Genomic DNA, 23,282 nt, shown 5'->3' on the forward strand with positions numbered 1-23,282 from the left:
ACACTATGGAACCATGTCCACAAATGAATTCTTAAGCACTTTAAAGTCTGAGAACTACTGGTAGAGGATGCTGGGGGATTAGACAATTATAAAAACAGGCAAGAAGGTGCTGAGTGTGAGAGAAGAAGAAGACCTAGTAAAATAAACCCTGGCTTAGAGGGGAGGGAGGCTATTGTGGTTGGTGGTAGAGTGTTTGGAAGAGGGGCAAGGTGACCTTTGGTCTGTGGCGCTCTCTAGATCCTGGGGATGAGGCTAAGTGGCAGTTGGCAATGACCTTAGATAGGCCATCAAGAGCCATCCATGGAAGCCCATTAGCTTTTGGAGCATTTTCTTCTGGACACAGTCAGAAGGAAAAACAGAACTGGTTATTTTTCAATGCTCTCCTTCTTACCTTAAAATAACTTATTTTCTAGACTTGTGTAATGAAAGCATAGCCTTATTTCAGGGATAACTTAACCATTGCACTCACATTTTCTAACTACTAATACAATTAGAAATTTTAAAATGCTAATGCCAGAAAGAGGAAGGAGAACTACTAACTTACAGAAACTTTTTGTTTGTAGAAAGTACCTGAAAGGAAGGTTGGGTTGTTTTCCAAGATGGGGCAGAGCCAGCTGTGGCACATTTTTACCTGCGTCTGACAGTCTTGGCTGAACTATAGCTTAGCCTGCAATATTAGTTTGGAGTGTCAGAGTTTTGTTATTAGAAAAATTTGGTCAAGCTCAGCCTTCCAACCAGAATGTTGGTGTGGCAGAACCGTTGCAAACCTCTCTTCGGTGTGCTATACCATCAGAGTGGAATGATATCTCAGTTCTGGCTTGGGGGTAGGAGAAGGGCAGGCTGATTATATAGGGTATTGTAAATTCCAGTTAATAAATCCTAAACATAGTGTAGTTTAGTAGTAGTATTTGTTGGGAAGGTATTCTTTTGTGAATATATCCTCCACCTATCCTAAGAGTAACTTCTTAGGCAAGTTCAAACTTTGAGGGAAGAAGGGAATAATTTTTATAGATGGGTTTTTTTGGAGGGGAGAAGGACGGAGAGTAAATGTATATAGCTGTACAAATCTCTAGTGCTTTCACTTAGGCAGTCTTAGAATTCTAGAAATTTTTCCAGTTCATAATGCCTCACGGTCTCATTTTGCTACCTTCCCTAACATTTTCTTCCTTGAAGTTCACTGATTTATGGAATGGGTCTGGAAGTGACTTTAAAGATCCTTTATTCTGGTTCTTCCCATAGTTGCCACAAGTCCAAAAGGGTCAGGTCTAGAGTTCCAACAGCCAAGCATTCTGCCATCTAGACTGAGACTGAGACCTCTTCCTAGGCCGAGGCTGCTAGACTGCAGAGCTAGTGACCCTTCTTTCCTTTTCCTCTCTCTCCTGTACTTTTCTTAGTTTATCATTCCATCTTCCTTTCTTATTTCTAGGCCACATAGGGAATGGTTAGTGAGATTAAGTTATGAACTTGATCCTCATGACCAGAGGTGCACAAGGAAGAATATTCTTTAACCTTGAGAAATGCTAATTATGCTCTTCTTTTTCCTAGGATGCTCACAACTGTATTCCTGAGCTGGACAGTGAGACAGCCATGTTTTCTGTCTACGATGGACATGGAGGTAACGTTAGCAAATCATATTGGTAACATTCTAACACCCCAATTCCAGATTTAACAGGGCAAGAACAGGTCCTTTGTTCTTTTACTTTCCAAGGTTCTGGTCCTCAGGTAATCATTTCCTGCCTGGTGCTGTTTTCTCCATTCTGCCATTCTTCCTTCCCAATGTATTGGTTCATAATCTCACCAGGCCTTGTTTTAATCTAAGAAGGCCTCTTTCTACATTAGCATTTATCTTTTTTTCTTTTTCACTGAAAACTAGTATATAAATGAGAAAAGACAAAGGATATGTTAATATAACCCTGAGAGAGGTGATGGTGAAGTCCATTTTCTGAATCAGAACTTCTCAAACGTTGTCTTTCAGATAGCTCTGGGTTGTGCTAAGATATTCATCTCAACCCTTGGAGTTCACTCCAATATGGCATATAGATATTATATCACTTTGTATGTTTGGGGAGCAGTGCTCCAGGTGACCTTACCTTTCTTCTAGGGGAGGAAGTTGCCTTGTACTGTGCCAAATATCTTCCTGATATCATCAAAGATCAGAAGGCCTACAAAGAAGGCAAGCTACAGAAGGTCTGTCTTCCCACAATATTCATTTTTCACTTCCGTAGGCTTTCCCTTGTTTCCCAGTCCTTGGCTTTTCCTTTCTCTTTGCTACATAGCTTCTTGCTGCATTTCTTCTTAAAGGATTCTGCCTAAAACGAGTTTATTCCCATCTGGGCCTTTTTAGAGCTGCTTTGTTATTCCCAGGTCTCCTAACTATTTTTTATTTATATATGAGTGTCTTGTAGTATGGCGGATCACACCCTAGTTTGCATCCCAATCTTGTAAGCAGAGTTGTATATAGGCAATTCATTTTATACCTGCTGTATTTTTTCCTGCACTTGCCTCATACTATTTTGCTTTTATTTAGGCTTTGGAGGATGCCTTCTTGGCTATCGATGCCAAATTGACCACTGAGGAAGTCATTAAGGAGCTAGCACAGATTGCAGGGCGACCCACTGAGGATGAAGATGAAAAAGAAAAAGTAGCTGATGAAGATGATGGTGAGTATGGCTCCCTTGTTTGAGAAGAAGTAAACATTTTAAAGTACTATTCTTTAGTATATGTTACTATATAAATTCTAAGAGAGGATGACTTCCTAGGAACCTGGAGAGTCCTCACGTAAAAAAACCCTGTGTTCTCCAGCACCACATTTGGTTATGGAAAAGAGAAAGAATTAACCTTTGTTGAGTGCCTAGTGCTGTAGTTGTAAACATTTTTATATGCTTTTTTTTTTTTTTTTGTCATTGTGATGGGGTCTTTCTGATTCCTATTAATGTTTGCGTCACCTTTTTTCAAGACCAGAGCTGTCATTAGCCCCAGCAGCCAGTCATTAAGCCTGGGCTATAGGCCTAAACTAGCACTATGGGCTTCCTAGGTCCTCAGCCAGCATAGAGGTTCCTCCAACTTATAATAAAGATTGAGAGGTGATAAGGAAAATATAGTAATTGGTGTACTTTTGACTAAAGGGGGTAAAAGACAAAGACCAAAGGAAGTCTATGGAGGCAGATGTTACTTGAGAAGGAAGCAAAGGGATGTTTTTCTGAGACTTGATAAGTGAGAGGAGCCTTAAGAGTAGGAAGTGGTGGGGAAGTTGATACTTAGGCTCAAGGGCAGTGGAGGTAGTGAGAGGGACTAAACCCATGAGGAGTCTGGCATGGGGGCGCTGATTTAGCCTCTTACCTGCAGTGGACAATGAGGAAGCTGCACTGCTGCATGAAGAGGCAACCATGACTATTGAAGAGCTGCTGACACGCTACGGGCAGAACTGTCACAAGGGTGCTCCCCACAGCAAATCTGGAGCTGGGACAGGCGAGGAACCAGGGTCCCAGGGCCTCAATGGGGAGGCAGGATCTGAGGACCCGTCTAGGGAATCTTCTTCAGAGGAAAATGGCCCCACAGCCAAGGCCCACACAGGCCTTTCCTCCAACTCGGAACGTGGGACAGAGGCAGGCCAAGGTGGTGAGCCTGGCACTCCCACTGGTGAGGCTGGGCCTTCCTGCTCTTCAGCCTCCGACAAGCTGCCTCGAGTTGCTAAGTCCAAGTTCTTTGAGGACAGTGAGGATGAGTCAGATGAGGCGGAGGAGGAAGAGGAAGACAGCGAGGTAAGGGCCTATTGAGGCAGATAGATGCTCAAGTTGCAGAGAAGGCCCGTTTGGTTGCCATCCATAGCTTTTGACTTTTCTTCTATTTTGACATTATCCCCCAAGACCCGCTATATACTAAGCTTTTCTTGAATTCATTATCTCCACCAACACAGATGCCATTAGCCCTCTTCTTTCTTTGTCGATACACTAACAAATAGATCTAGTTCTGGCCTTTCAGAATCTGTCTCCTAGAGAGAGAATAAGAAGATGGTAGGTGTTACTTTGGTTATTTGGGTATTTTCTTGGCAACTTATTTTCTGGTCATGTTGCCTGGAGGGTGTTATTTGCTGATAGCCCTGGCCTTCCCCAAGGCTTCCTGCTAGTGACTGCTGAGCCCAGTTCAGGATATCAATTATACCTATCCTAGCTTTCTCCCCTCCCCCAGATTTTACGTCATGATCATATAGTTGCCTCTTTCAGTGTTTTTAGGACCTGTGTTCCGTCAGAGCCTCTTGTTTTGAGTAGTAGTTAGAGGAGGTAGGCGGGAGGTCATCCCAGTCTCAGTGGCCTGGGATCATCCCTCTGGCAGGAATGCAGTGAGGAAGAAGATGGCTACAGCAGTGAAGAGGCAGAGAATGAAGAAGATGAAGATGACACTGAGGAGGCTGAAGAGGATGAGGAAGAAGAGGAGATGATGGTGCCTGGAATGGAAGGCAAAGAAGAGGTGTGTGGGGAAGGGAAACAATGAATTTAGAAAAACCAAGAGACAGGTATGAATCCCCTGATTTTGATTTTGGGAGCGGGGATCCCCTTGTTATCTTAGTACTGAAGTCATGGTTATGGGGGTATTCTGCAAAGGGAACTAGGCCTTTTGGGTAGATATTTTTCAGAAAAGGGAAGGAGCAAGCTGTTGTCTTAGGAAAGATTAAAATCTGTGCTCCTTTTGTTGACACTCTCCTAGTCAGAGGAGAAAGCATGGGGAGCACTGATGAGGAGCTTGTGTCCAGAAGCTCCTATGATGCTTTTTCTTCCTCTTAAGCCTGGCTCTGACAGTGGTACAACAGCAGTGGTGGCTCTGATACGAGGAAAGCAGTTGATTGTAGCCAATGCAGGAGACTCTCGCTGTGTGGTATCTGAGGCTGGCAAAGCTTTAGACATGTCCTATGACCACAAACCAGAGGATGAAGTGGAGCTAGCACGCATCAAGAATGCTGGTGGCAAGGTCACCATGGACGGGCGAGTCAACGGGGGCCTCAACCTCTCCAGAGCCATTGGTAAGGGCCAGAAAACTATGGGAAAGGTTTCTGGGGTCTTGTTCTCTATTTCAGACAATGTAGTGGCAAGCTTTAATCTTCATAGCCCTTGTATCTTTCTGAGTACTTTTCTATCTACTACCTCTGCACTTAAATGTCTCTATGAGATAGGTAAGATAAGTACTTCTGGATGATGAAAAAGACAGGTTAGTGACTTACATAAGGTTCAACAACCTAAAGTCAAGGCTGGAACTAGAAAAACTAGAACTCAGTTCCCTATTCCACTCGATTATGGAACTTTGTGAAGAAGGAATATGAATGGCAAGGCTTCAAACACAAGTCTATAGGAAGTGCCCAAACTACTCATCAACCAACTATTTATTTCAGGAGACCACTTCTACAAGAGAAACAAGAACTTGCCACCTGAGGAACAGATGATTTCAGCCCTTCCTGACATCAAAGTGCTGACTCTCACTGATGACCACGAATTCATGGTCATTGCCTGTGATGGCATTTGGTAAGCACTGGCAGAATGCCTTAAGTTTTCCTTTTTTTCTGCATCATTGCTTCTCATGTAGGCCTCTGAGCTGTGTTGGCTTAATCATTCCTCTAGGCTGCGTTCAGCACCTTTACTCAAGCTACTCTAGGATTAGAGCCTAGGCACACAGCTTGGTGTCAAGACTCCGAGCCTGAGGCAGAGCTAAGGACAATCTCTGTGGGTGTTCACATTGACCCAGGTTGTCGCCTCTGTCTGTACTCCTTTGCTCTGCCTTGGTGGGACTAAAGACAATTCTGACTATTGTTTTTGCCCAGGAATGTGATGAGCAGCCAGGAAGTTATAGACTTTATTCAATCAAAGATCAGCCAGCGTGATGAAAATGGGGAGCTTCGGTTATTGTCATCCATTGTGGAAGAGGTGAGTCCCAGGACAGAGGATAATGGGTGGTCTGCACAAACAAGCTTTACTCTAAGACCAGAGCCTGAGAGTATCGTTCATTAGTGACAGATGCCAAACCCCGACTAGAAAAGTTCCATCTTCCCTCATTTCTCGGCCTTATCCTTGTGCCTCATGGACTAGCAAATGTGCTGTTTTGTGAAACCTGTTGCCTATTTCCCTCTTTCTGCCACCCTGTCTGGCAGGGCCAGCCCTCTAGTGGGACTTTAGTTTTCCAGAAATGTGTTCAAACCCTGAAGCCGTGCTACCCCATTGTTTTTGTAGCTGCTGGATCAGTGCCTGGCACCAGACACTTCTGGGGATGGTACAGGGTGTGACAACATGACCTGCATCATCATTTGCTTCAAGCCCCGAAACACAGCAGAGCTTCAGCCAGAGAGTGGCAAGCGGAAACTGGAGGAGGTGCTTTCTACTGAGGGGGCTGAAGAAAATGGCAACAGTGACAACAAGAAGAAGGCTAAGCGGGACTAGCTGTTGTCCAGACCCCTGCCCACCGAGACTGTTTTCTGAGCCCTCTGGACCTGAGACTGAGTTTTGTCTTTTTCCTTTAGCCTTAGCAGTGGTTGTGAGGTGTGCAGGGGGAGCTGGGTTGCTTTACTCAACCCATTCCAAAGAGGGCTCTCTCTCCACACAGCAACCCGGGAGCCTCTGCTGTCTTCCCCAGCCTCCTTCCTCTTTGCTCCTTGGGGCTCATCGCCGGTTCTGTGCCTGTGCTCTGTTGTGTTGGAGGGAAGGACTGGCGGTTCTGGTTTTTACTCTGTGAACTTTATTTAAGGACATTCTTTTTTATTGGCGGCTCCATGGCCCCGGCCGCTTGCACCTGCTCTCTGTTGTACACTTTCAATCAACACTTTTTCAGACTAAAGGCCAAAACCTAATTGTGCCCATGGTGTCCTTTTTTCTCCGCTGCCGTCCTGTCTGAGCCACCCAGGGTGCTGGGCCCCAGATTTGACTCAGCATCTACCTAGCCCCTACCTGTGCAGTTCGTGTGTGTGTGTGTGTGTGTGTGTCCGTGTCCCCCTTGGAATCGAGTGGGGGGGGAGCGGAGACCCGGGTATTATAACTCCCCAAGCTGCTGACAGGCTGGTCTGGCGTCGCGGCTCATCCTCACCCCCTGCTGGAGTCAGGAATGATTTCCTTGTTCCTCCAAGGAGGGATCAGGACCGGCCGGGCGGTCCTTAAGAGGAAACCAGGGGCTGGGTTTCTGGCATCCACCCCAGCCGGTTTCTATCTGATTTGTGACTGGCTCGCTGCTTCCTTTCGTCACAATCACTTCCTGGTCACGCTGCGAAAGACTTGCCGCCTCTGATTTCTGCGGACTACGTGTCCCGTGTGGCTCTGCGGCAGCGGAAGCGGAAGCGAGTACGGAGGTACCAGCTGGTCGTAGGGGGGGTAGAGGGGCTCCATGAATGGACGCGGCGGCGGTGGCGGCAGCGGCGGGAGCGGCCTGAGCTGGGCGCCGGGGCCAGGGCCAGGGGCTGCCCGGGGCCCGCGCTGCTGCATGGGGGCGGCCCGCGGGCCCTGAGAGAAAGGGCGGGAGGTGGGCCGATTTGGAAGGGGCGGGGCCAGGCGGCCGGAGGCCGGAGGCTCGTCGGGCTGGAGCCGGTCACGATGCCCCGAAGGAAGCAAAGCCACCCGCAACCCGTGAAATGCGAGGGGGTCAAAGGTCAGGGGTCGCGATGAGGGGAGGAACAGGGGTGGGGTCAATGGAGTGGGTTCAGGTCGGGGTGGAGGAGGACTCCTGAGGGATAGGGTGGGCGATCAGGACTCCCAGCTTCCTACCGAGGTACTAGGGGAACCCGGGAGGGTCTACGAGTGCTGGCAGTACGGTCCAGAAAGACTGGACCCTGGGCGCGGGTGATGGGCATGGCTCCTGAAGGAGAATCTACAAGCCCCGTCCCCTCTTCAGTGGATGCCGAAGATTCCCTCGACGAAGGACCGGGGGCCCTGGTATTGGAGAGTGATTTGCTACTAGGCCAGGATCTGGAGTTTGAGGAGGAAGAGGAAGAGGAAGAGGAGGAAGGTGACGGCAACAGCGACCAGCTCATGGGCTTCGAGAGAGACTCTGAAGGTAGGTTTTGTGACGTGGTTAAGGATCAGTGACCACTGAAACCCCAGTCTTTCAGGAGGTGGGTTAGGATTTAGTGTCAGTGAGCAAAACACCGTTTCCTGCCACAGCTTAGGGCTGGTTCAGGTTAGGTTTGAGCTAGTTTCTTCATTTGCCTGATTGTCCAATCAGCTCCATCACTTTGTTGAGGTGTAGTTCTGGGGCCTGGTCCAAAGGTGGTATGAATAGGACAGTGGATGAATCACTTGGAGCAATTGGTTAAAAGTAAATACCCTTATAACCATATACCACTCCTTAGCCCATTCCTTACATGAGTTTATTTCTGAGTTTCAGGGAAGCAACTCCTCATTCAAGCTAGTACTTATGTCCAACTCCCCTTTCACTTGCAGCATAAGCTCCTTTTGTATTGAGGTTTTACTCTACCTTGAAGTACCCTTCCACATTCCTCTTCCCTGTGATCTTAGCACCTCTCCATCCTAATTTGCTCTACCTATTCACTCATGCCACTTATGAAGGATATTTTTGAAAGTCATTGAGGGAATCCATGTAAAAGAATCCATCCTTTAGGCTTAGAAGTGTTATTACATACATTACTTCGTTTCTACTTCTCTCTAAATTTTGCCTCTTGAGAGTTTCGATTTTATAATCAGTTCCATACTAAAAGGTACCTTACTAATATAGAGTTTTAAAAAAGGTCTCAGGCCTCTGGCTTGTGCATTTTTACATTCTTATCACAAGAAGCAGTTAATTACATTACTGATTCAGTCTGTGAATCACTGAGCCCTTGATCTTTTTCCATTAAGTGGAACTAGGTACAATTCTTGTGTTCACCAGGTTAGTCCAGGCTAGGTGGTACACAATTCATATTTACTTGTTGGGATCATTGAAGGAGGAAGGGTGGGGCCAAGCAAATAGGGAAATCACAGCGAGAAAGGGAGTTTGGAGCCTGGTCCTAACACATGTTGATGTCTCTTCTCCTGTCTGTCTCACCAGGAGACTCTCTGGGGGCCAGGCCTGGGCTTCCCTACGGGCTGAGCGACGACGAGTCTGGGGGTGGCCGGGCACTAAGTGCCGAGAGTGAAGTTGAGGAGCCAGCCCGGGGTCCAGGGGAGGCCAGGGGTGAGAGGCCAGGCCCAGCCTGCCAGCTGTGTGGGGGGCTGACAGGTGAGGGGCCATGTTGTGGGACAGGAGGGCCGGGTGGGGGGCCCCCGCTGCCCCCACGGCTACTATACTCATGCCGCCTCTGCGCCTTCGTGTCCCACTACTCGAGCCACCTGAAGCGGCACATGCAGACACACAGCGGGGAGAAGCCGTTCCGCTGTGGTCGCTGCCCCTACGCCTCAGCCCAGCTCGTCAACCTGACGCGACATACCCGCACCCACACTGGCGAGAAGCCGTACCGCTGTCCCCACTGCCCCTTTGCCTGCAGCAGCCTGGGCAACCTGAGGCGGCATCAGCGCACCCACGCGGGGCCCCCCACTCCTCCCTGCCCGACCTGTGGCTTCCGCTGCTGTGCTCCACGTCCAACCCGGCCTCCCAGTCCCACAGAGCAGGAGGGGGCAGTGCCCCGGCGACCTGAAGGTAAAAAGCTAGGGACCAAAGAATCTTGGGAAATGGGTGGGTGGCCCTAGGGGTACTTGGATTCATAGCCCAGGTCTCATTTTCCCACAGATGCTCTGCTGCTTCCAGATTTGAACCTCCATGTGCCGCCAGGTGGTGCCAGTTTCCTGCCGGACTGTGGGCAGCTGCAGGGTGAAGGGGAGGGCCTCTGTGGGACTGGATCAGAACCACTGCCAGAGCTGCTGTTCCCTTGGACCTGCCGGAACTGTGGACAAGAGCTGGAGGAGGGGGAGGGTAGTCGGCTAGGAACTGCCATGTGTGGGCGCTGCATGCGAGGAGAGGCTGGAAGAGGTGCCAGTGAGGGCCCCCAGGGCCCCAGTGACAAAGGCTTTGCCTGTAGCCTCTGCCCCTTTGCCACTCACTATCCCAACCACCTGGCCCGGCACATGAAGACACACAGTGGCGAGAAGCCCTTCCGCTGTGCCCGCTGTCCCTATGCCTCTGCTCATCTGGATAACCTGAAACGGCACCAGCGTGTCCACACAGGAGAGAAGCCCTACAAGTGCCCCCTCTGCCCCTATGCCTGTGGCAACCTGGCCAACCTCAAGCGTCATGGTCGCATCCACTCTGGGGACAAACCTTTTCGGTGTAGCCTTTGCAACTACAGCTGCAACCAGAGTATGAACCTCAAACGCCACATGCTGCGGCACACAGGCGAGAAGCCCTTCCGCTGTACCACCTGCGCCTACACCACGGGCCACTGGGACAACTACAAACGCCACCAGAAGGTGCATGGGCATGGTGGGGCAGGAGGATCTGGCCTCTCTGCCTCTGAAGGCTGGGCTCCACCTCACAGCCCCACCTCCGTTTTGAGCTCTCGGGGTCCGACAGCCCTGGGCACCACTGGTAGCCGGGCTCTCCATACAGACTCACCCTGAACTAGGCCCTACTCCCGTCAGGGCCCTATAGATTAGCCCTGACCCTCCTGTATGTTTTATACAGATGGACCAGAAACCACATTCTCTTTCCTCCCCCGCTGGCCAGGGGCTCCATACAGACTAACCTAGGCACTATATGGACCAGCCCAAACCCCATGGGCAGGGGGCCCATATGGACCAGGGGGCCTTGCCTTGACTGATGCACTTCATGAGCTCAGTAGAAGGGCCCTGTATTTACCTCCACTGCTTCCAGGGGCTGTGGATGAACTGGTTGGGGGACTGCCCAGCCTCCCACCTGTTTATTTAACTTATTTCAGTGCTTTATAATAAAGGAAACACTAACAAAGACATGTCTATGCTGAGTTAGCAGTGGCAAACACAGCCCAGCCTTACCCTTAGCACAGTAGCCCACGCTGGGGGAGCAGGGGCAGTGAGAGGGAACCAGAGGTAGGCAGCAATCAGGCTGAGTTTAATGATGGGAAGCTGGGCCAGACCATACACAGACCTCTGCCCATCCCCTTGGCCCATGGCCCAAGAAGCCAGAAGCAGCTGCAGGGAGCTGTGGTTCCTCCCCAAGGCAGGTAGCCATGGTCCCGTGGACTTTGTGCAAAATACTAAATGCTAGTTTGGCATTGAGGGCCAGCTCTGAAAAGAGGATAATCCTTTGTACAGCTAGCCAAGGGGGAAAGGAAGGGGAAGGTAGGTTAAGAGGCCCCTGGCCAAGAAGAGAAAAGGGGAAGATGGGAAGGAAAACACCCCCCAGCTTGGGAGATACAGGCATAGGGCAAGTTTTTGAACACTCCTCTGGGGTAGAGGGCAGACGTCCTAGAACTGGAGATCACAGATCCTCATCTCCAATGCCCTCAAAGGCGAAATTGCCGTGGACATCACTGGCACTGGCATCTGTGCTGGGACTGCCAATCCCTCGCAAGCTCACAGCACTCAGCTTGCTCTGTAACAAAGGCAGGGTGGGGTCAGAGGGCTTGAGCCTCCCAAGATCCCCCTCCAAACACCAACCTCACCAACCAACCCTCATGGGAAACTCACTGAGAGTTTGACCATGGACTCCCGGCTGGCATCAGGTGACTCCTGGGGAAGAGGCGGCACAGGTGTCAGAAACCTCACTGATGGGAGGTGGGGAGAGCTGGGGTACTGATAAGGAGTAACACTTACAAGCAGTGGTGGGGACTTCACTGCTTGCTGGCTGTCTGAGCGTCTCAGGGTGCCCCCCACCCTCCTGCGCAGCATCTGCGGATGGAGATGTAAGGCACTGGTAAGGACAGAATCACTCCCTGTGGAATCTCCATCACTTCCCTTCTCAGGGGAAGCCTCACACCTGGGACGAGGCAGGGAGAGCACAACCACCAAAACTGTCTGGTCCACACCTGCTGCTTACCTTCCTGATGCTGCCCCCAGATTTCTTCACCATCAGTTCATCTACCATCGACTGCAAGCAGATGCTCATCATGATAGCCTGAGGGCAAAAGGAGAGCTCAGCCTGACTAGAGCTGTCATCCTGAGCCCAGCATCCCTAAGACAAGGGCTCCAACTCACATGGAGTCCTGGAAACCCTAGACTTGGGTATCTAAGAGAGGCGGTGCAATGGGGTCCAGAGGAGGTCTGAGGGTGGGCTCACACCTGGGGGCTGGTGATGGTGACCCACTGGAGCCGGTCCTTGCTCATGAGGTATTCGAAAGCCAGTTCTAGGCGCACCTCACCCCGGCCCCGGCCTGGGCTGCTTGTGCCTCCACTGGGCAATGGCACCTGGGAGAGGAAGGGGAATTAGGCTGAGTTCATTCTGACCAAGCTGCCTTCCTCCATGACCCACTGCAGACCATTCCTGAAGCTCAAGGCTTGCCAGGCCCTCATCCTAAAGGCCTCCCCCTCCTACCCCAACTCACAGAGGAGGTGACCCGCCAGCACCGCATGCGGGTGACCCGGAAGGAGCCTTCTCGGAGTTGCTGGCCAGGCAGGCGGAGCTGAAGGCTGAGCTCACTGTTGCCTGCGCTCACCACCACAGGACAGTCCTTCTCTGGGAAGTCAGCCACACAGGCATCGAAGCGCAAGTAGCCATAGTGCCGCAGTGTCTGGGCCAGCCGCAGGAACTGAAACCCAGTCATCACATGGGGTGCGTCAGGAGGGGAAGCAGGGCAGCTCAGAGAAAGCAGCCCCTGGAAGATGGGCAGGGCTTACCTCCTTCTTGGAGACCTTCTCTTGCAAAGATTTGAGCTGCCGGTGCTGCTCCTTTGTGACCAGGATCCACCCACGCTCAATGTCTGATACTGTCTACAGTGGAAACAAGGGGTGGGGAGTTCGGAGTCCCCTGTCAGAGGTCCAAGGAAAGTGTCCAGCTATCTCTGTCCAGCCTGACCCCTAGCCCCACACTCTTTGCAGTGAGTACTAGACCGTAATCGGCTTACAAAGTAGGGACTGTAGAAGTTGTGCCAGGTACCCTGATAGTATTCTAGAACTTCCCCGTGAACTTGGAGAAAAGACGTGAAAAGAGTTTTCTTGGCAGAGAAGGACACCAGAGTCATTTTCGGGGGAAGGGTTCTAAGTCAGCTCCAAGCTCACCTGAGCATAAAGCAGGTTCAGGCCAACCCGGTTCTCCATGACATCGTCATCATAGGCAGAGTCCCAATAACTGTGAGGCCAAGGGGTGGAAAGGGGTAAGGGGGCTAAGCTGGGGTAAGGCAAGAGGTAGAATGGAAAACAGGGGCAAAACAGGAGCAATCTGGAACTACTGGGCTAATGGTGGTGCGGTGGTGAGGCAGCTTGAAAGGCCTGCTAGAAACACCCAGTGCTACCGTCTTGTCCAGATTATTCTGTCTCAATACATGGCCCAATAAGCCCTCCCCCTCCTCCAAGCCCAGCCCTGACCTCTTTCTTAGCACAATCTTATACTCTTGACTCCGAAGACTGGTAACAGACACATAAGGCAGTTCGAACTCTTGCAATTTCCGTACAACTGTGGGTTTAAAAAAAAAAAAAAAAAAAAAAGGAAAATGTCATGAGACTCAAGGGGGAGCCCTAAGGAAACGCCACATTCTGGGGGGAGACAGGGAGGCAAATTCACTACCAGAAGCACAAAGAAACAGTAAAGTATGGAGAAACTTACAGGAAAAGGCTCCATCCTCTTTTTCTCGAACTAGAAAAAGGCTAAAGTATCCAATCAAGTCATCTGGAAGATCCAGCTTTGCAGCCACAGCCTGAGGGTAGGAAAAGAAGTACATTTCATCATACTGGCTGATTCCAATCTTGCCCCAACCCTGGACCTTGGGGTACAGTGCAGAACAAGCACCTCACCTCCAGGACATCTTCGGTCTGATCTGAAGTTAGCACACTGACCAGAACTTTCTGCCCATTGCTGAGCAGCACTTCCAAGGACACCTCTTCTGTGGGGACCTGCTGTGTCTCCTGGTTGTGAGCATATATGAGAATGCAAGGCATTCACTTTGTTAACCCTTGTACAGCATCCAGCTCAGACCCATCCCCATCCCCATGTCTAGGTCCCTCTGGTGTCTAGTCTCAGCTGCTTCATTACTGGGTTTCCCTGATTTCATTGATTTCAGCAAAAGCCCCATTCCATAAAAAACAAACCAGGATGACTCCTCTGTAGCTACCTCATTATAATGACATGTCCTACAGAAAGGTCTTTCCCTTAAACCTTGGTCCCACTCAAAGCCTTACCTGTTGCGCCCGACGCAGGAAACTATTGAAGGTCTCACTGCTCCCAAGCAATGGGTCTTGCCGAACTGTGGGGACAAGAGAATGATGTTCCAGTAACTTAGGACTCCTTCCTGGCTCCTCCCAGTAGGTCTTCCCAGACCTCATTTCCTGGGTTGATGGTGGCCTGTCATATCCCCAGCTGGCCTCACCTCACTCACTGTTTGCATAAATTCTTCACCTGCCCCACCCTTGGCTGCCATCTAGTTGAGTCCAGTCTACAGAACTAAGGAAATAACAATGATGTCAATCAAAAGCCCATCAGATACAAATTAAGTTCTCTCCACAGATCTAAATCTAAATCACTTTAAGACTATTTAGTATACTAGTATTTCTCAGACATTAGTGCCCAAATTGCTTTGCTAGTATCTAAAGCATCCTTGCATGCTGCTTGCTTTTGCTAATTAAATAGCAGATCAAACAAGAGGCTTCCCAGGTCTAGAATTTAGGACCTTCTACAGAACCAGCTGTCTAGTCTCTCCCCATAGTCCTCAACACCGCCAGCCTAAAGTTCCCTCCAACCACTCACCAGCTTGCATGTACTTCTCTAACTGTTCTCTCCTCTGTTCTACCTCAGCAGGTGTCAGAGAGAAAAGCTTCTTTGGGGGAAATGCAGGAAGCACATTGGCCCCATACTCCTTCCGAAGCTATTTAGAGAAAGAGATACAACCCTTCACATAAACATAGCAATTGAGAATAGGCAATCCACACTCACATGTCCTTTTGGGCTCCCCTGCCCTTCCCTCAGTTCCTGCTCCCCAGTCTATGCTGGTCATCTGGGAAGCAACTCCTTTGGCAGAAGTAGTATTCTAAGAAATTCTTAGTATTCTAAGTATTCGTTCCAAATACTTAGTATTCTAAGTATTCGTTCTTCTCGCCTAGATATAATTTCTTTCCTATTTTACTGTGTACAAGTCAGCTCCTTCACAGTGTGGGGAGGCTTGATATGGAGCCCGGGCCTAGGGAGCCCCTTGACTATCTACCAAGACTGTTCACTGAACCCTCATAGGAGGCAAAGAGCTTTATAAGGAAAATTTAAGTGTACAAATAGTTAAATAATAGCTGAGTATGTCCACAAAGCATCTTGGGATGTATAGGGACTTTACAGATCAACAAATCCATTTTTCAGTTGTAGAAACTGAGAGGCTCAAAGAAATTAGTAACTTGCTCAGGGTTGCACAACTAGTTATCAGTAGAACCTGGACTCTGAACTGAGTTACAAAAAGAGTTCACACTGGTGAGAACAGAGAAACATTGAATCACAGATACATAAGGATAACCAGAACAGCTACACACACTGAAATGAGCCAAAGAACACAGAAGGAAATAGGTTAATGGTTTGTATGAGCAGGAAAAAAAATTTCAAGTTGCAGCTCAGATGACAGAAGGAATGTGCTTTGGCAGTGCAAAGGCGGGAAGGGAGGTCGCTTTTTCCTTGCACAGGCAGTCGCTGAAGTAAGCCAGGAGACAGAGGAAGCAGGAAGGAAGATATGAGTACAGGGAGGGGAAGTTAGAGGACAGACATTAAGCTTCTTAGGGAGTCCTCGGAAATGTCGAACGATAAGATAAGGTGTCAGATCCTCCCCTGTGGCAGTGATTAAAGGGGAACTACGGCATACAGGAAAGCGAGAGGGAAAACAGATATCTTGATGCCTCGTAGAGAAGGGCTTGAAGCTGCCTCAAGGCAGGGGTGCTAGTCCCACCTGCTCGTGCAACCCCAGGAGCTGACTGTAGCGCACCCGACAGTGTAGGACTCCATTCACGTGAATGTTATAGGCCTGAGAACACAAAAGTAGGCAAGCGTTTTAGGATCGTGATCCGGACGACCCCTTAGAGAACCCTGAGCATAAGTCGCCTGGCACAGCTCCGCCTGAGTAACGCGCCAAGACCTTTCAAGGGTTTCTCAGTCTGTTTCCCCAGGGCCAGGTCCCAAAGCAGAAGGACCCTCCGGGAAACTCCGGCGCTGGTGTGTCGCAGTCTCCCTCCCCGACAGGCCAGTAACGCCCACCAGAGCAGCCGCGGCCCAGCAGGGGTAGGCGACGCGGCTGAACAAAGAACCTACAGGAGCTGGGGCGACCTCTGGACGACTGTGAGATGCGATAGAAGCTCCCAGCAAGGCCGTCGGGAGTCGGCAGACTGCGGCCAGGCCCGAAGGGTGGCGGCCTGGCCTCGGAAGCCGCTCGGAAAGGGCTCCGGCCCGTTATCCCCGCCCCAGCCCGGCCCGGCTCCGGCCGCTCCTCACCACGTAGGCGGAGCCGCCGCTGTCCCCGCTGCGGGACTCGGTTTCAGGAATGGAAAAGTGCATGTTCCTTGCGGCAGAGTCCGGCCGGGGTCCGGACTGTGGGGGCCGCAGAGGGTTTGCACGCTCGCCTCCGTTGCTCAGCACGTCCCCGCAGCTTCACTCGCCATTTTGCGGGGGGTAGGGGCGGGGGAGTAGCTGAGATCGGATGTGGGAAGGGCGGTGGGACCTACGCTTTGGGGCCCAGCATCGCCAGCATACTGGGAACTGTAGTCTAAAGGGCAGGAGGAACCCGCAGCGACTGGCAGACGGAACATGGCCCTCATCGCCACCCGTAGCCCAGGGTGGAGTCCCAGTGCATGTCGGAGATTGTAGTCGGCTTGGGGCTGCGCGCCGCGAGTGTCCGCCCAGGTGGCGCTGTAGTCTCTGTGACCGCGGCGGGCGGAACGGAGGACCGAGGGTGATGGCTGCCGTGGCTGTGGCTGTTCGCAAGGGTAAGTGAAGGGCTGGGGCGCTCCAACAGGTACGTGAGCCGACGGGTGCCGGACAGCTGCCGCTGGGCCCTGAGCCCCTCTGGGCACTGTGGTTAAGTTCCCGCGCCACGCCGGACGCTGGGCCGCACTGCCTCGGGCGCAGCCGGGAGTCGCGCACCGGCTGGTTCCCATGAGAAGGGTGGGTGCTCCTCCTTTCTCCCTCCCCCGCCTGCCCTTTGATCCTGCCGTGCACTGCGTCCCCACGCGGATCCTTGGCTCGCCTCTAGCCTGGCCGCGGAGTCGTGGTCATGCCCACCCAGCAGCCAGCTGCGCCTTGTACGTGTACCCCCAAACCCTCCCGGAGCCTCTCTGGCTCACTTTGTGCCCTGTTTTCTGATGCAGACTCGGGATCCGGGATGAAGGCGGAGCTCTCTCCCCGGCCTGGGGTAAGTGAGTGTACCCTCCCAAGACGCCTGTCAAGCGCTATGCAGGAGGCCATGTCAACTTCATTTCGCCCCAGCCTCCATCCCTGTCTCACTTTATTTCTCGGTAAAGCTAGGAGATTTTAGAATTCTTTCCGCCCTAACGGTATGTGACCCTGACCCTGGAAGAGAAGCTTCGATCCCTGTGGGATGTAAACTTGTAATGGGGTAGCTGGTGAGAGGGAGGATTAGGGACTTTATCTTGTGGGAATTCTTGTGAGAATACTTTGTGGACATACGTAGCTATTTTATTTATTCACCTTTGGGATTGTTGGGGAAGAGCAGTATTCTGTGTGTTTCAGGCAGCGGGGAGGGAGATGACCCAAGAAGAGAAGCTGCAGCTGCGGAAGGAAAAGAAACAGCAGAAGAAGAAACGGAAGGAGGAAAAGGGGGCAGAACCAGAAACTGGTTCTCCTGTATCTGCAGCCCAAAGTCAAGGTGCAGGGTGCCTTTTATAAAGGGCCAGGGTGTGGAGCTGGGAGAGCGATGTGTGGCAGAGAAGAGAGGGAAACAGGACAAAGTTGGTTTGAGCAAGAAAAGAGCGAGAACATTTAGATAAACGGGGAGAGAAGCTTTGGTGCAGGCATAAATATTACCTTCTTGAGGGTTGGGCATCTTTTCTTTCTACCTTTAGTAGGGCCAACCAAAGAACTGCCAGGATCCAGCAGTCATTTGGGCACTGCTTGGGAGAAAGTTCCAGCTGGTCGGAGTAAAGCTGAACTTCGCGCTGAGCGGCGGGCCAAGCAGGAGGCAGAGCGGGCCCTGAAACAGGCAAGAAAAGGCGAACAAGGAGGAACACCTCCTCAGGCCTGCCCCAGCACAGCTGGAGAAACCCCCTCAGGTATCTTCCTTTCACTTCAAGATCTCTGTTGATTCTAATTCTTGTGTTAGCTCAGGCTTTTCCATAGTAAAACAGCTCTCCCATTCTTGGTTTCCAGAGTCCAGAATTCTCCCCTCAACCTCATCCTACCCCTATTTCTTCTCTTTTTTTTTTTTCTCCTCCCTCTGTCCAGTTTTTCTTGATGTCTTCTATGCCATAAAAACGTATTTTCCAACATCACCTACAAAGTCTTGAAAACGTGATCGTTATCTTCTAGGAGTGAAGCGTCTTCCTGAGCACATGCAGGTTGATGACTCCACACTTCTGAGGCGGCTTACTAAAAAACCAGAGCGACAACAGGTAGGAAGTGCGTTTGGTTTGTGGCCAGAAAGAGCCTAGGGAGATGGGATAGAGGGAGGAAAGGTGCTTGGGGAAAAATGAGACCCTGGAGAAGGCCAGGTGTTTAGGTTTAAGTAGTTTCATTGTTTACTTCCTTTCCAGTTTCATCCCATGTTTTAGTGTATGTGCTGCTGAAGCGAGCACATTCATCCCATATTTTAAACTCTGGACATTGGTCCTGTTCTCCTGTTTTTTCAAGGTTCCTACACGCAAAGATTATGGATCTAAAGTCAGTCTCTTCTCCCACCTACCCCAGTACAGCAGACAAAACTCTTTGACCCAGTATATGAGGTAGGATCTTACGAAATTGTCATAACTTTTACACCTGAGGGGTTTTAGTAATTCTGTAGTGAAAGTGACTGGAAATGTAAGATTGGATCTATGGAAAGAAGTGTGAACACAAGGCAAAACTCCAGAGAAAATGGGGGTGTTTGTGCTAGTGAAGGAAGTTCCTTTTTATCAGGGGCAGGTGGGCAGTAGGTGCTCAAGCTCCCTTGCAAAGTGTGTGACACCGCCATCCCATCAGCATCCCATCCTCTGTGATCCACCCAGCCATGGTGCGACTCGGCCTGCAGTACTCCCAGGGCCTGGTCAGTGGCTCCAATGCCCGGTGTATTGCCCTGCTTCATGCCTTGCAGCAGGTATGTCCCACCTGTTCCCTCTTATAATCCACCCCCACCTTCTCCAACACTACCTTAGCTTTTATAACCTAAATTAATCTGGGGGAAAGAGGAGACGACTCCACCTTTAGAGCACTTCCTCTGTGAAGCTTACCCAATCCCCCTTTCAGAGACCTTTATTAGGGGACATTTTACTGATCAACTTGTGTATACTATAGGTGATTCAGGATTACACAACACCACCCAATGAGGAACTCTCAAGGGACCTAGTGAATAAACTAAAGCCCTACTTCAGGTAAGGACAGCCACTACAAGTCCACTCCCAGCTCACCTAGTTCTTTTCTTGTATTCTTTTTTTCTTCTCTTTTTTCATTTTTCTATTTTGTCTTTTTTTAAAGTATTTTTTAAATATGGAAGCTTTATAAGTTAAGAGTCACACAAATGTTGTTTTAGCTTCCTGACTCAGTGCCGTCCCCTGTCGGCGAGCATGTGCAACGCCATCAAGTTCCTTAACAAGGAAATCACGGGTGTGAGCAGCTCCAAGCGGGAAGAGGAGGTGATGAGTATGAGGAATGAGCAAGGCATGCACCTGGGGACAGAGCTGAGAAACATGTTCAGGACTCCTAGGAGGGGCAGCTCGGCCATTCTGCCCTGATCAAGGGTTAAGGAAGTGGTTGGGTTGTCTGACTTGTGCCAAATTTGGGTCCCCATTAGGTCCCCCTTGAGCCCATCATTATACACATATTCAAATATCTGGCACGATCATCAGAGGAAGAAATGTGTTCATTTCTTGTTCCCTGTGAATCTTACTGCATTTAGGCCAAGTCAGAACTTCGATCGGCCATTGATCGCTATGTAAAAGAGAAGATTGTGCTGGCAGCTCAGGCAATTTCACGCTTTGCTTATAAGAAGATCAGTAATGGAGATGTGATCCTGGTATATGGATGGTATGGTCCAGACGTTATGACTGAGTAAATGGTGGGGGAGTTGAAATGATCTGAAGAAGGGACGACCCCTTTGCCCTTTAGGAGTTAGTGACATTATAACAATCCTCTCTATTCACTCCAGCTCATCTCTGGTTTCACGAATTCTTCAGGAGGCTTGGGTTGAGGGCCGGCGATTTCGGGTGGTAGTGGTGGACAGCAGGCCACGGCTGGAGGGAAGGCACATGCTACGTTCTCTGGTCCGTGCTGGGGTCCCTGCCTCCTACCTGCTGATTCCTGCAGCCTCTTATGTGCTCCCAGAGGTGAGGGCAGAAGAAAGGGACTTCAAAGTTGGAGTAAAAAGGTTTACCAGTATAGACAATGCCACCTTCCAAGGGTTACAATTATTTAGAAAGATTAGAATTGTATAGCCCTGTTTATATTTGATGGGGAAAACATCTACAGCATGTTATAGTAGTCTAGCTATTGAGGAACATATTAAACTAGCAACCACCAAGAGGGAACAAGACAAAAGTACCTTCAGAGTTTAGTTTTTCTGCGGGAGGTGCGGTAGGTCATTTTGGTCAGGTGTTTTCCAACATTTGTTATTCGTTGTCTTAATATTGTTGTCCTGGGCAGGAGTGGGGAACCTCTTTCTGCATTGATCACATGACATTTTTTCCCTTCTCTACTCTCCAAAATAGGTTTCTAAGGTGCTATTGGGAGCTCACGCACTCCTGGCCAATGGGTCCGTGATGTCACGGGTAGGGACAGCACAGCTGGCCCTAGTGGCACGAGCCCATAATGTGCCAGTGCTAGTCTGCTGTGAAACATACAAGTTCTGTGAGCGTGTGCAGACTGATGCCTTTGTCTCTAATGAGCTAGGTAAGGAGGCCCAGGAAGGCAGAAGAGAAGATTCCAGGGACCTGAGAAAATTTGGGGAGAGGGGAGGTTGAACAACTTGTTTTCTGAAAGGATGTAAACGAATACCCCTCCCATTGCAGATGACCCTGATGACCTTCTTTGTGAGCGAGGAGAACATGTGGCTCTGGCTAACTGGCAAAACCACCCATCCCTACGGTTGTTAAATCTGGTCTATGATGTGACTCCCCCAGAGCTCGTGGACCTGGTGATCACAGAGCTGGGGATGATCCCATGTAGTTCTGTACCTGTTGTCTTACGAGTCAAGAGTAGTGACCAGTGAGTAGGTCAATAAAAGATGTATTCCCTACGCTCAGCTGCCTTTGTCTCTTTTAGCATCATCATCACTTAGGGGTCCAGACTTCTCAACCCCTCTCAGCACTTGTTGCCCACCTCAGACCTTTATGGAGACTCTCTTAGGTGACTAGCTCCATGCTAGTGCTTTGGGGCCAAAGTGCAGGTTAGTACGGAAGACCAAAATCTATCCCAAGTCATCAACCATTTATTGAGCATCTGTGTGTCAGACACTGAGCTAGTTATGGGAGGAATATAAGGACAAATAAGAACCCTAGCTTTAGTGTTAGGAATTAATATAGTAACATTTATATCAAATAATTATATATTAGTAATAATTAATTGGTGTCCTTAGTATTGAGTATTGTGTGTCGAATGGTTCTAATCCCTTTCTTATCTGTTTAGGATTAATCCAGTTCTATGGTGAGATTTTAGAGATGAGAAAACTGAGGCATAAAGAAGTTTTTATTTGCCAAGGCAACACAGCTAAGGCACAGAGAAGTTAAGTTACTTGCCCTGGATAACACAGTCAGTAACTAAACCAGCATGTGATCTCAGGCATTCTGAAACCAGAGACTGTGCCCTTAACTTTTATGCGATTTGCCATTAAGGAACACTCATCATGATGAATGAAGACAGACAATATCTACAGTATAGGATAGATTCTACTATTCTCATGAACGGAGTTCCTATGAACGGCAACCAAGTTTGATGCCAAGAGATCTAATAAGGTTGGAGAAGACTTCACAGGTAACATCTGACCTAGTTCTTGACAGATAAGTTTCCCAGTTGCAAAAGAAGGGGAAGGCAGATCACCAGAGGAAATAACTTGGACACAAAGACAGAATAGGCCTTAAAATGAACAGTGAGGCCAGAACCAAGGCTTATGTGGACAGTGAGTGATAAAGCTGCAAAGGTAGGTTGGGTTGGGGCAAGAGTAAGAGTCTAACCATTGTGGTTAGCCTAAAAAAATGGAGAGTCCATTTAGTGCATGTGTGTGTGTTTTATTGAAAAATTTCAAGCAGCACAGGAAGTAAACAATATACAAAGAATCCACAGCACCAGATGCAATAATTGTCCAGATTTGCCACATTTGCTTTTGTTTCCCATTTTTTCCTTACCGAAGTTACTTAGAGCAAATATCTGACATTATATCATTTCACTCCTACAAACTTGAGTATGAATCTCTAAAAGACAGGGAAATTTACCATATTATTATTTATTACATTGTCCAGTCCATAATCAATTCCTTGTCTCAAAAATGGTTTTTTATAGTTGGTTTGCTTGAATCAGGATCCAAACAAATCCACACATTGGTTATTGTTTTAAATTTCTTGTAATCAAAATCAGTCTTCCCCTCTCCTTTTTTCTCATGACATTGACTTGAGAAATCAGTTTGACTGTTTCAAACTGCCTCACATCAGGAGACAAATATTGGTTGCTTGTTCCATTTTCAGTGTTAGGTGGGTCCAGATGCTTTAGTTTCCCAACAAGTTTTCATTTAGTGGTTTTGTCCACTGGTGATTGTTGCCTAGATTGTCATTAGGAGATGATGTAAAATGGTGATTTTTCCCTCCTAATTCTATCATTCTTTCCACTTTTACAAGCTGATAGTCATTTCTAAAGAACTCCCTCTCATCAGCTATCATTCTGAATTACAGTTCACACTGGAAAGGCAGGATACTTAATTATTACCTTTATTTGCCATTTGTCAGGACTTGATCACCAATTACTTCCAATGGTATACAATGACTAGTTGATTTTTTGGCTTATTCTCTTTTTAAAAAGATTATGATTTTGTAGTTTTTATATATTGAACATACCGCTCAGTCATCAAAATTAAGCAGAGGTTCAACCGGGTCACCTCT

General features: G+C 49.2%; 4 protein-coding genes across 10 annotated transcripts; 3 read left to right on the top strand and 1 right to left on the bottom strand.

Annotated features, from left to right (window-relative positions):
- Positions 1 to 1,463: 1,463 nt before the first annotated feature.
- On the top strand, positions 1,464 to 6,834 carry PPM1G (protein phosphatase, Mg2+/Mn2+ dependent 1G). Its single transcript, XM_011356471.2, has 9 exons — positions 1,464 to 1,615; positions 2,102 to 2,187; positions 2,528 to 2,660; positions 3,346 to 3,761; positions 4,333 to 4,467; positions 4,783 to 5,017; positions 5,384 to 5,513; positions 5,810 to 5,912; positions 6,216 to 6,834. The coding sequence occupies exons 1-9, from the start codon at positions 1,588 to 1,590 to the stop codon at positions 6,420 to 6,422; spliced, it is 1,473 nt and encodes a 490-aa protein (XP_011354773.1). The 5' UTR covers positions 1,464 to 1,587; the 3' UTR covers positions 6,423 to 6,834.
- Positions 6,835 to 7,187: 353 nt separating this feature from the next.
- Positions 7,188 to 10,857, top strand: ZNF513 (zinc finger protein 513). 3 transcript variants are annotated; one of them, XM_023528507.1, is made up of 4 exons: positions 7,188 to 7,321; positions 7,861 to 8,022; positions 9,013 to 9,600; positions 9,691 to 10,857. In XM_023528507.1, the coding sequence occupies exons 2-4, from the start codon at positions 7,998 to 8,000 to the stop codon at positions 10,515 to 10,517; spliced, it is 1,440 nt and encodes a 479-aa protein (XP_023384275.1). In that variant the 5' UTR covers positions 7,188 to 7,321; positions 7,861 to 7,997; the 3' UTR covers positions 10,518 to 10,857. The 3 variants fall into 3 exon arrangements, with proteins under 3 accessions (XP_023384275.1, XP_011354775.1, XP_023384276.1); XM_011356473.2 differs by lacking the exon at positions 7,188 to 7,321 and adding an exon at positions 7,348 to 7,617; XM_023528508.1 differs by lacking the exon at positions 7,188 to 7,321 and adding an exon at positions 7,660 to 7,737.
- A 108-nt stretch (positions 10,858 to 10,965) lies between these two features.
- SNX17 (sorting nexin 17) lies at positions 10,966 to 16,770 on the bottom strand. 2 transcript variants are annotated; one of them, XM_011356472.2, is made up of 15 exons: positions 16,486 to 16,770; positions 15,947 to 16,021; positions 14,773 to 14,890; positions 14,208 to 14,272; positions 13,824 to 13,934; positions 13,636 to 13,726; positions 13,398 to 13,485; positions 13,092 to 13,161; positions 12,711 to 12,803; positions 12,419 to 12,622; positions 12,156 to 12,281; positions 11,914 to 11,991; positions 11,691 to 11,765; positions 11,565 to 11,606; positions 10,966 to 11,469 (listed from the first exon to the last, which is right to left on the bottom strand). In XM_011356472.2, exons 1-15 carry the CDS (start codon positions 16,546 to 16,548, stop codon positions 11,356 to 11,358), a joined length of 1,413 nt encoding a protein of 470 aa, XP_011354774.1. In that variant the 5' UTR covers positions 16,549 to 16,770; the 3' UTR covers positions 10,966 to 11,355. The 2 variants fall into 2 exon arrangements, with proteins under 2 accessions (XP_011354774.1, XP_023384277.1); XM_023528509.1 differs by having other exon boundaries at positions 11,565 to 11,765; positions 16,486 to 16,720.
- A 67-nt stretch (positions 16,771 to 16,837) lies between these two features.
- On the top strand, positions 16,838 to 21,436 carry EIF2B4 (eukaryotic translation initiation factor 2B subunit delta). Of its 4 annotated transcripts, none has more exons than XM_011356475.2 (13): positions 16,838 to 16,976; positions 17,358 to 17,401; positions 17,740 to 17,875; positions 18,075 to 18,278; positions 18,535 to 18,617; positions 18,856 to 18,947; positions 19,183 to 19,297; positions 19,495 to 19,571; positions 19,730 to 19,832; positions 20,096 to 20,223; positions 20,345 to 20,522; positions 20,904 to 21,084; positions 21,204 to 21,436. In XM_011356475.2, the coding sequence occupies exons 1-13, from the start codon at positions 16,946 to 16,948 to the stop codon at positions 21,401 to 21,403; spliced, it is 1,572 nt and encodes a 523-aa protein (XP_011354777.1). In that variant the 5' UTR covers positions 16,838 to 16,945; the 3' UTR covers positions 21,404 to 21,436. The 4 variants fall into 4 exon arrangements, with proteins under 4 accessions (XP_011354777.1, XP_011354776.1, XP_011354778.1 ...); XM_011356474.2 differs by having other exon boundaries at positions 16,839 to 16,976; positions 18,072 to 18,278; XM_011356476.2 differs by lacking the exon at positions 16,838 to 16,976 and having other exon boundaries at positions 17,197 to 17,401.
- The last annotated feature ends 1,846 nt before the right edge of the window (positions 21,437 to 23,282 follow it).

This window comes from Pteropus vampyrus, unplaced genomic scaffold, assembly GCF_000151845.1.
Source record: "Pteropus vampyrus isolate Shadow unplaced genomic scaffold, Pvam_2.0 Scaffold28, whole genome shotgun sequence".
Taxonomy (NCBI): Eukaryota; Metazoa; Chordata; class Mammalia; order Chiroptera; family Pteropodidae; genus Pteropus; species Pteropus vampyrus.